Below are 11895 nucleotides of genomic sequence, written 5' to 3' on the forward strand. Positions count from 1 at the left end.
TGCATTTGTATCTTGTACACCACTCTGTTTTGTGAAATGGTAACAGAGCAGGTACTGCTCATCATATTTCTTACTTGTTTCTCTTTTCTTTCCGCTTGATTTTCCTTCTATCTTCCTTTGTTCTCTGTTTTCCATTGTTTTCTTTCGTTTCAATCTTCTGTCTTCATTCAATTTTCTTGTTCTTTGAACAATGCCTTCGATTCCTGTTAATACCTCTGTTAACGCCCCTGTTGTTGGTGTTAATTCTGTGGACACTGTTCCACCAAACTTTGCGCCCTCAGCTGTAGAGTTTTCCAGTCCTTTCTATCTCCATCATGGAGATAGTCCAGGGACTTTGCTTGTTTTCACAACCTTTGGTTGGAAACAATTACCATACGTGGAAGAGATCCATGCCCATGGCACTTTCTACCAAGAATAAACTTGGTTTCATTGATGGTTCTTTGGAGAAACCAGCCTCTTGAATATTTTGCATGGGATATGTGCAATAATATGGTGCTCTCGTGGATTCTCAAGTCTGTTTCTCAAGAGATATCCTCCAGCATCATCTACATTGAGTCTGTTCAAGAGATGTGGAATGACACCAAGGAGCGTTTTTCACAGTCCAATGGATCTCGTATCTTCCAGCTGCAGAAGGCCATTTCTGCTCTTTCTCAGAGCAACAACTCAGTGAGTTCCTACTATACTTCTCTCAAAGGTTTTTGGGATGAATTGAACAATTATCGCCCATGCCTTTGTGTTCTTGAGGCACTTCACGAACTTTTCCTGAATATCAACATCGTGAATATGTGTTTCAATTCCTGATGGGACTCAATGAGTCCTTCTCCCACATCCGAGGTCAAATTCTGCTCATGGATCCTGTCTTCCATCAATAAAATTTTCTCAATGGTTGTGCAAGAAGAGCGTCAAAGAGAGATCACTTCCACTTTCTTTGCTCCTTTAACTCATACTCCAGCTGCAATGGCGACTAAGTATACTCCACCTTCTTCATCACGATATCAAGGTTCAAGGACACAGTATCCTCGCAAGGAGCGCCCACTCTGCACTCACTGTGGCCTTCTTGGTCACACAGTTGAGAAATGTTATAAGCTGCACGGATATCCTACAGGGTACAAGCTCACAAAAGGGAAGTATGTTCCATCAGCAAATCAGGTTTCTGATTCTCCTTTGCCACAACTTCCAATCACCTCTGAACAATGCCAGCAGATACTGAACTTGCTCAGGTCTAAAGCTGCTGATGATGTTTCCTCTGCTCAAACTGTTGCAATGGTAACCAGGATCATTTGTTCTCTGAGATGGCAGGTAATACTTCTCATTCCTTTTGTTTTCAATCATCTGTCCACACATCTACTCAAGAAGATAAACATTATGTTTTTTCTTCAAGTTCCCTTTTTCAATTAGCTATTAAGAATGCAGCTAAGTATCCGTGGATCATTGACATAGGTGCAATAGATCATATAGTCTGCTCAGTTTCTTTTTTCACCACAATTACTTCAATTGTTTCTAAGCAAGTCAAATTACCAAATGTAGGGGTGTCAATGCGGGTGGTTAGAAACTGTTTGCTAACCGCTAACCGTTATAACCGTTAACCGCTAACTGCTTAACCGCTTAACCATATTAACCGCTAACCGCCTAACCGCTATAACCGCCTAGCGGTTAGTAGTTAAAGGTTATTGGGTTTACTAACCGTAACCGCTAACTGCTAACCGCCTTTTTATATAATATATTTTTATAATTATAATTATAATAATATTTATACATATAATATAATCACTTGATCATTAAATCACAATTTTTTTTAGATAATTAAATCACAATTTGAGTATTAATATATTATCAGTATAATTTATATGATTATATTTCATGATCAATTGATCATTAAATCATTTGATTATATAATAACAAATTATACATATATAATATGACATAACTCATAAGTATACCAATTCATACTAATACGACAATTAAGTATCTAGAGACTTAGTTCCAATGTATGTTATAAACTTACAAGTCTATATATGTTATAAATTATAATTATACATATATGCATATGAATAATATAAATGTATAAGATCAATACTTAATCATATGATTCAATGACAATTCAAATACTTTATTCAAGTTAATCATATTATTAATGTACAATGATAATGTAATTCGTATAATATCAAATTAAGTAATTGGCATTAGATTCAATAATGTGTTACTTATAACCACAATTGAAGTATTAATGTATTATCATTCTAATTTATATAATTATATAATAACAAATTATACATATATAATATGACATAACTCATAAGTATACCAATTCATATTAATACAACAATTAAGTACCAAGAGGCTTAGTTCCAATGTATGTTATAAACTTATAAGTTTATATATGTTATAAATTATAATTATGCATATATGCAGATGAATAATATAAATGTATAATATCAATACTTAATCATATGATTCAATGACAATTCAAATACTTTATTCAAGTGAATCATATTATTAATGTACAATGATAATGTGATTCGTATAATATCAAATTAAGTAATTGACATTGGATTAAATAATGTGTTACTTATAAACACAATTGAAGTATTAATGTATTATCATTCTAATTTTAGTAATATTATCACTATAATTGATATGATTATATCATATGATGAATTGATCATTAAATCATATGATTATATAATAATAAATAATACATATAATCATATATAATATGACATATAATCATATATATCATATGTTTTATTTGAACTTCTTTTACATGTTGTGTTGAACTTTTTTTATATATTTTTTTTATATGTTGTGACAGTTGTGTTGAACTTTTTTTATATGTTGTGTTGATTTTTTTTTTTTTTTGACATAAGTTAACGAGTTATGATTTAATATTTAATGATTTTTTTTTAAAAAAATACAAGTAAATGTAAATTTGGGGTAAAATATTTTTGATTTTTCAATATGGGCTCTTTTTATAGCAATTGGGCTTAAGAAGACACTAAAAATACAAAAAAAAAACAAATGAAGATAAAAAATGCTATAGTGAAAAAAAAAAAAAAAAGCCCAAAAAGGCCTAAAAAAAAGCCAAAAAAGCCCAATTTTGAAAAAGCAGTTAGCGGATGGTTACCTATTTTACTAACTGCTAACCGGCGGTTAGTAACTAACCACTAACCGCTACGCTGTTAATGGTTGCGGTTAGTGAAATTTACTAACCGCTAAAGCGGTTATTGCCAATAATTGCAATAACCGCTAACCGTAACCGTATTGACACCCCTAACCAAATGGTAATTTGCTATTGTTACACATATTGGCAATGTTAAGATTTCTGCAACTTCGACTCTGACAAATGCCTTACGTGTTCCATCCTTTTCTTTTAACTTGATCTCTGTTAGTAAATTGGTTAAAGTCTTTTACTGTTGCTTAATTTGTTTGTCTCAATTCTGCTTTATTCAGCAACTGTTAGGCTGGAGGACAATTGGGCAGGGTAAGGAAGTTGGTGGATTGTATCACTTAATACTACATAACTTGGAAGGTCTCAATGTTTCAAGTGTTCCTGTTTTAGATTTCAATTCTGCTCAAATAAAACCAGTTTCTATTCCTGTTTTCAATTCTGTATGCAATTTGAATTCTAGATTGGGTCATTTTTTTGACTCAATACTGCATTCACCATTTGCTTTATATATGGGGACCCTAAAATAAAACAAAACTAGGTTAATTATTTAATTAACAAATATATCCAGTATTATTCATGGATATGAATTTGTTATATAATGGGATAGTACCAAAGTGTGCATTTTTAACACTTATCTAATATAATTAATCTTGAAAAACCAAAAAAATATACTCGATCCAAATTTAAACATTTTGTTTGGTGGAGACCCTAAACAAAATAATTCTAGCTGGGTTATTTTATAAGGTTGTTCTATAACATCTACCTAGCTAGGTTCGTTATGGGGACCCTAAACCTTCTGGCTGCTCCATGTAAATCTACTCCTCCAAATCACCATGGAGAAAAACTGTCTTCACATCCATCTACTCTAATGCCATGTCATAATGAGCTACCAACACCAATACCGCTATGATGGAAGTATGTTTGACCATTGAGGAAAATATTTACTCATAATCAACCCCATTCTGCTGTGAGTAACCCTTTGCTACTAGGCAAGCCTTGAACTTTTCTCCCCACTTTTCTGATATTGTTTCATTTTTCTTGAACACCCATTTGCACCATATCGCCCTCTTCCTCTCTGGAAGCTCCACCAAATCCCACGTCTGGTTTTTATGAAGAGACTCCATCTCTTCCACCATAGCACCCACCCATCTGCTCTTCTCTTGGCTATTGATAGCCTCTTGAAAAGTAGTAGGATCTCCGCTGCTGATGACAAGAGCATAAAAAACCATGCCTTTAAAACCGTACTTGGTTGGTGGACTGATAATGCGTCTAGGCCTGTCTGTGGCTATAGTGTGATGCCCCTTAACTCCTGAAGTAGAGGTTTCTGTATCCTGAGAAGTGTTCTCTTGCACATGAGTTTCTAACTCCACTTGTACCACCTGCTTATCACTGCTACTGCTTTCTGGCACCTGCTACTCTTTACCCTGAGTACTCTTCAACATGAAATTTTCATCAAATATCACGTCTCTACTGATCACCGTTTTGTTTGCCTTCGGATCCCAAAAATTGTAACCTTTAACCCCTTTCCCATATCCAAGAAAGACACACTGTGTAGACTTCGGATCAAGTTTTGACCATTTTTCACTAGGTATGTGCACATAGGCTGGACAATCAAATACTCTCAAACTAGAGAAATCTACCTCATTACCTGTCCACACCTCCTCTGCAACTTTCCCATTTAGTGCTACCCTCGATGACCTGTTGATCAAGTAGCATCTCATACTCACTGCATCTGCCCAAAAAATCTTTGCAAGTCTAGCATTCAACCTAAGACATTGTGCTCTCTCTACAAGTCCAGCATTCAACCTAAGACATCGTGCTCTCTCTGCAATAAACCTGTTCATCCTTTCCACCATACCATTTTACTGTGGTGTCTTGTGTACTGTGAAATGTCTCTTTATGCCATGCTGCTCACAGAAATCCCTAAACTTGTCACTTGTGTACTCAGTTCCATTATCTGTCATAAGACACTTAACCTTTTTCCCAGTCTAGTTCTCCACTTCAGCTTTCCATAACTTGAACTTGGCAAACGTTTTTGATTTGTGCCGAATGAAGTACACCCAAACCTTTCTAGAGAAATCATCAATAAAGATCACGAAATACATATGTCCTCCCCATGACGCTGTCCTCATTGGTGCTCAAACATCATAATGAACATAGTCCAGAATGCCATCTGTCATGTGTGTGGATGTCTTGAATTGTACTCGATTCTACTTCCCTATAACATAGAACTTACAAAAATCAAGCTTGCACATTTTAACACCCTTCAACAGATTTCTCTTATGAAGCTTCAACATGGCCCGCTCACTCATAACCCAACCGCATATGCAACAAAACAGTACAATCGAACTCAGACTCCACAGAGGCAATTTCACCTACAATTATACTAACCAACAGTTTATAGATATTCTTTGAACTTTTCTGCCCCTTCATCACTACCATCGCACCCTCAGTCATCTTCATTACTCCACTTTTAGACTTATAACCATAGCCGTTTGAGTCTAAGGTATCTAATGAAATCAGATTCTTTTCTACATCTAGTACATGTCTTACACTACATGACGTTCTAACCACACCATCAAACATCTTAATTCTAATATTACATATGCCAGTAATTTTGCAATTTGCACCATTACCCATAGTAACTATACCAGAATTAACTGACCTATAGGTGTCAAACCAATCTTTGTTGGACGTCATAAGAAACAAACATGCTGAGTCCAGAATCCAAGAATCCACAGAATGCTCTGAATTTGATGCAACAGAAAGCATATCACCATCTGCATCGTCTGAATTTTCTTTCACTACGTTCACAGACCTTAAGGAACCTTCATTCTCGTCGTCCTTATTCTTCTTCCGGTCTGGACAGTCCCGCTTTATGTGCCATTTCTTCCCACACTTATAGCAATTGATGTCCTTCCTCTTCCTGTACTTTGACTAAGAATTTTTGCTATTCGAACCACCATTGTTACTACTTTTTCCACACTCATAGTTACCCTTTACAACTAGCCCTTCTCCTTGAGAATTTTCATCAATGTTTTTCTTCCTTTGATGAAAAGCCAACAGGGCTCCTGTAACGTCGTCTAACTCCAAGGACTCCTTCCCCCATGTTAGAGTTGTAACTAAATTCTCATACGTAGGAGAAGTTGGGAGTGAATTCAATAGCATCAATGCCTCTTCATCTTTGAACTTCACATCAACCCTCTTCAAATCGCCGATTACTTGATTGAACACGTTGATGTGCTGGCTCAGATCTGGGCCCTCTGCCATCTTCAAGCCGTACAACCGCTACTTTAGATAGAGCTTGTTCGTCAACGACTTTGACATATATCGACTTTCCAGTTTCAACCAAACTGCCGCCAGAGATTCTTCGTCCATAAAATGATACATCAGGTCATCCCCCAAACAAAGCCGAATAGTAGCCACCGCCTTAGCCTCAAGTTCCTTCCAATCTATGTTCGCCATCCCTTCTAGTTTCGTCCTATATAATGCCTTCACCATCCCTTGTTGCACCAACAAATCATTGACACGTCTCTGCCATAACCCGAAATTACTGGATCCATCGAACTTCATCATGTCGAATTTCTCAGAAGATGTGCCAGTCTCAGCCATCGTAAAACTAGGCTCTGATACTAATTGTTGTTACCGTGCACAATAATGATGAATAATATGGAATCGAAAAGAGTTAGTCGAGACACAGATTTACGTGGTTCGGCAATGTGCCTACGTCCACAGGAGAAAGTGCGGCTATATTTTACTATTCAATGATTTAGGGTTACAAAATAACATATTTATAGGAAAACCCTAATTGTAATATTTTAGAAAACCCCAAAATACCCCCCACAATATATTTGTCCCAAGCTCACATAAACTAATTACACCCAATGGGCCAGTAATAGAATATGACCCACTTGTTCCCTTGTTGCACCAACAAATCATTAATACGTCTCTGCCATAACCCGAAATTACTGGATCCATCGAACTTCATCATGTCGAATTTCTTAGAAGATGTGCTAGTCTCAACCATCGTAAAACTAGGCTCTGATACTAATTGTTGTTACCGTGCACAACAATGATGATAATATGGAATCGAAAAGAGTTAGTTGAGACACAGATTTACGTGGTTCGGCAATGTGCCTACGTCCACAGGAGAAAGTGCGGCTATATTTTACTATTCAATGATTTAGGGTTACAAAATAACATATTTATAGGAAAACCCTAATTGTAATATTTTAGAAAACCCCAAAATACCCCCCACAATTGATTTGTCCCAAGCTCACATAAACTAATTATACTCAATGGGCCAGTAATAGAATATGACCCACTTGTTCCAACATATGTTGAGAGATAAAGTCGTTATGGAGTTTTTATCAAGAGTACATTAATATACATAATTGAACACAATTCTAGCCCAAAAGTCTAAGCTAATGGGCTAAGGTCCACTTAGGTATATTAAGCACTCTTTTCTATTTATATTTTCTCAATGTGGGACATAACACTCACAAGTGCATTTACAACAATCTCCCCTTCACTTGTGAGTCTCTTCACATTGACCCAACTCTCCCTTGCTTGTGAGTCTTTTTATATTTCCAAGAGTGTCTCACGTTAAGAGTTGCGGATGGAAACACAACTCTAAACCCGACGCGTCCAGACACCCGTCCCAGGAAGGTAACCATGGCTTTGATACCATTTGTTGGGAGATAAAGTAGTTATGGGGTTTTTACCAAGAGTACATTAATATACATAATTGAACACAACTCTAGCTTAAAAGCCTAAGCTAATGGGTTAAGGTCTACTTAGGTATATTAAGCACTCTTCTATTTTTATATTTTCTCAATGTGGGACACAACACTCACAGTACTTAGTGAAATAAAGAACACTAATAGTTGAGGTAAAATGAAGACACAGAATTTTTGTGCTGATCTTTTAAGCAATGACCAACCAACCTAGCTTTAAATATATCTTGCCTTGCCTTTTCATCAGCATTTCAAGCCAATTCTATTAAAAAAAAAAAAACTTTTTGAACAACTCAGTTAAATGTAAATGTTAAAACAATGACCAAAAGGAAGTGACGTAACCTCCCAAATATGTTAAGTATCTAATGACCCTAAACAAAAAGATGGAAAAGATTATGTATTCAACCACACTAACATTCCTGGCCTCTGTTTTTTCTTTTTACTGTGTACGGGCTTCTGTCAATGGAAAATGCTCCTGACACAAACGGTTCAAAATTCTTCATTACAACTGTGACAACTAGCTGGTAATTAGATTTTCCACCCAGATTTGATCGGAGAAAGAAAACAAATAATCTAAAATATGTCTTTTGTTCATATATTCTGACAGATTTTTGTCAAAATTTTCTCTTGAATATATTTGTTTGCTATTTTCTGTGGGGGAGTAGAAGGCTTTTTGGATTCATACTAGGTAGTGTAGTGGACATGGATCAGATCAGCAGAATGAATCAACTTGCACTTCTAGCATCCAAGAGAAACGTTGTCTTTGTTAAAGTATTTGATTAAATGATTAAATTTACTTTTTGCTGCCAACTTCAGCTTTTTGAACAAGTGGTGAATCATTACCACGTCAGCTAGGAAAATGCAAAATAATATTTCTCTCTCTTGGGCATTGAAATTTTTTCCATCTTTCAACTGGCAATATATATATATATATATTGGGTCTTAATAACATATATTGACTAATATTTTTATCATAGTTAGGGCGTCAAACATTTATTTTATTCTAGAAAGAGCCTTAATTGTATTGCTACTATTTAGGAGTTTTATTCTATTACAGGACTTAGACGGTTAGACTTATTCACCATTTGTTAACGTGTTTTGGAAAACCATTTTTATTCTTTGTTTCAAAAAAATGTTCCCACTTCGCATGTTGCATAAAAGTTGAAAAAGTGTTCTTGACATATGAAGTTCTTTAATATGCATTAAATAAACTATAAACATCTTGACTTTTTTTGTGTGGATATTTAGTAGATTTTCATACTATTACCGTACAACTATGATGATGTGGCCGTAAAAACCAGTCATTGAATCAATGATGGCTTATAATTGAAACGTGATTCAGAGCACGCCGGCGTGCTTCAACAGTGAAGCACGCCAGGCTAATTTTTTTTTTTTTTTTTTTTCAAAAAAATAATAATAATAATAATAAAAAAAAAATCACGCCCGGTGTGCTTCACTGTTGAAGCACGCCAGGCGTGCGATTTTACTTCACCCCTTATAATTAGAAAAAATCACTGGCCGATTTTTATTGTCACATCATTATAGTTGTATGGCAGTAGTATAAGAGTCTATTAAATAACATTTCTCACCCTATATTTAAAGGTGTTGTGGTCTTATCCCTCTAATGACTAAACTAGTACTCCCTATATACATTTTATGGTCCCGATCAAAAGTTTGTGCATCTAACGATCTATATAAAATCAATTTTGCTATAAATACGTATACACTGCATAACATTCCAAGCAAGACAATAGAAGTAGGAGACAGAGTAGAGAGGTTGTGGTATTTTCTATAGAGATTTCTTCTCATGGAGCTCCAGGTCTTATCATTCCCAATCCTTTTCTCCTTCTTGCTGTTTATGTTCATGGTTCTGAATATCTTAGGGAAGAGCTTCAAAACCCACCACTCTTCAAGTCTTCCCCCAGGGCCATGGAAGATGCCCATCTTTGGAAACATGCACAACTTCTTATCAGGCTCTCCACCATATCGTGCGTTGAGAGACTTGGCCAAGAAACATGGGCCGTTGATGCTGCTTCGGCTCGGAGAAGTTTCGACGGTTGTGGTTTCATCGGCAGAGTACGCGAAAGAGGTGCTGAAAACCCATGATGCTATCTTTGCGTCGAGACCCCGTGTTCTGACATCAGAGATCTTGTCATATGATTGTTCAAGCATTGGCTTTTCACCCTTGGGAGATTACTGGAGGCAGCTACGAAAAATTTGTGTTCTAGAGCTTTTAAGTCCAAAACGTGTTGAATCTTACCGTTCACTCAGAGAAGAAGAGCTATCAAATTTCATCGAGTGGATAAGGATTGCTGCAAAAGCAGGATCCCCTGTCAATCTTTCCAGCAAAGTGTTTTCAATAGTATATGGTATTACTTCAAGGGCAGCCTTTGGTAACAAATGCGAAGACCAAGAAAAATTCATACAAATTGTGAAGGATGTCATTGATTTCGCATCAGGTTTCAATATTGCAGATTTCTTTCCTTCTATTAAGCTTCTTCATGTGATCAGTGGGGTGAGGCCTAAACTTGAGAAAATGCACAAGGAAGCTGACATGATTATGGAAAGAATCATCAGTGAACATATGGCAAAGGCAACATCAGCAAAAGCAGGGGAGGCTGCAGCGGAAGAAGATTTGATTGATGTTCTCCTCAAATTTCATGACGAGCATGGTGACACTGAGTTTTCTTTAACCAAGAACAACATCAAGGCTGTAATCCTGGTAATTATATTCACCTTCTGCTCCTAGATATCATGCTTGAGATATCGACATTATAAATTTTTTAACTTTGAAATATTTAAAATGTTTTATATCAAACTTGTTTCCATTTTCAGGACGTTTTCTCTGCTGGGAGTGAGACATCAGCCATAGCCATAATTTGGGCAATGGCAGAAATGATGAAAAATCCAGAAGTGATGATGAAGGCACAAGCTGAGGTGAGGGAAGTGTTTGATAGAAAAGGGAGGGTTGATGAAACAGCCATTAATGAGATGAAATATCTGAAGGCACTTGTTAAGGAGACCCTGCGAGCACGGCCTCCGTCTCCTCTGTTACTTCCTAGAGAATCTACAGAGAGGTGTGAAATTAATGGGTATGAAATTCCTGCAAAAACTAAAGTTCTCGTTAATGTGTGGGCAATTGCAAGAGATCCCAAATATTGGACTGAACCTGAGAGCTTTAAACCTGAGAGATTCCTTGATAGCTCTATTGATTTTAAGGGGAATAATTTTGAATATCTCCCATTTGGAGCTGGAAGGAGGGTATGCCCAGGCTATACATTTGCCCTAGTCATTGTTGAGTACACAATTGCTCTGCTTTTGTACCATTTTGATTGGACACTTCCCAATGGAATGAAGCATCAAGATCTGGACATGACTGTTATCGCTGCAGCTACAGCTGCAAAAAAGGAAGATCTGGTCCTCATTCCAATTGTTCATGATAATCCCTTGCTGGTTGAATAAGCGTGTAATTTCTTCTACTGATAGATATATAGTATATATGATGATTATCTAGTTGGAATAACCGAATAAGATCTCAACATTGTATTTGTATTGAGTTAAGAACTATCTAATGCTACTTTACATCTCCCCCATTACTCTAATCCTTTCCGTCTAGAGAAATGTTAAAAATACCGGACAAGTATTCTCCTTCCATCTCCGAAACCTACACCGATGTGGCGTGATTTCTTGAAACAGTTGTTGGATGAAAATTAATTTTTTGGTTATAGGCCATATCACATCAACTTTGGGGATAGAAAAAGATTTTTGTCCTGTGTATAGCATTTCTCTTCCATCTAACATTCTAACTGCAACAACTTCAGCAGCATGATGAGCTCTGTTTGTTAACATGTTTTGTAACGTTATTTTGTTGGAAAAGTGCAAAGGCGAATCTGCATGAAATAAGACCTACTACTTTTCTTTGGAGTCATTAGTTCTAATTCTTTCTTTGGAGTCATTGATGTAGACCCAGGATCGAGATCGGCATGCTTC

The 11895-nt window shown here is 36.3% G+C and overlaps 1 protein-coding gene and 1 pseudogene across 1 annotated transcript; both read left to right on the forward strand.

Moving 5' to 3' along the window:
* The first annotated feature begins 489 nt into the window (after positions 1–489).
* On the forward strand, positions 490–3485 carry LOC148586138 (uncharacterized; annotated as a pseudogene).
* Positions 3486–9672: 6187 nt separating this feature from the next.
* Positions 9673–11491, forward strand: LOC132179263 (cytochrome P450 71D9). The gene is made up of 2 exons (XM_059591954.2): positions 9673–10627; positions 10741–11491. The coding sequence occupies exons 1-2, from the start codon at positions 9713–9715 to the stop codon at positions 11365–11367; spliced, it is 1542 nt and encodes a 513-aa protein (XP_059447937.2). The 5' UTR covers positions 9673–9712; the 3' UTR covers positions 11368–11491.
* The last annotated feature ends 404 nt before the right edge of the window (positions 11492–11895 follow it).

The sequence above is a fragment of the Corylus avellana genome, chromosome 4 (assembly GCF_965113065.1).
Source record: "Corylus avellana chromosome 4, dhCorAvel1.hap1.2, whole genome shotgun sequence".
Lineage (NCBI taxonomy): Eukaryota > Viridiplantae > Streptophyta > Magnoliopsida > Fagales > Betulaceae > Corylus > Corylus avellana.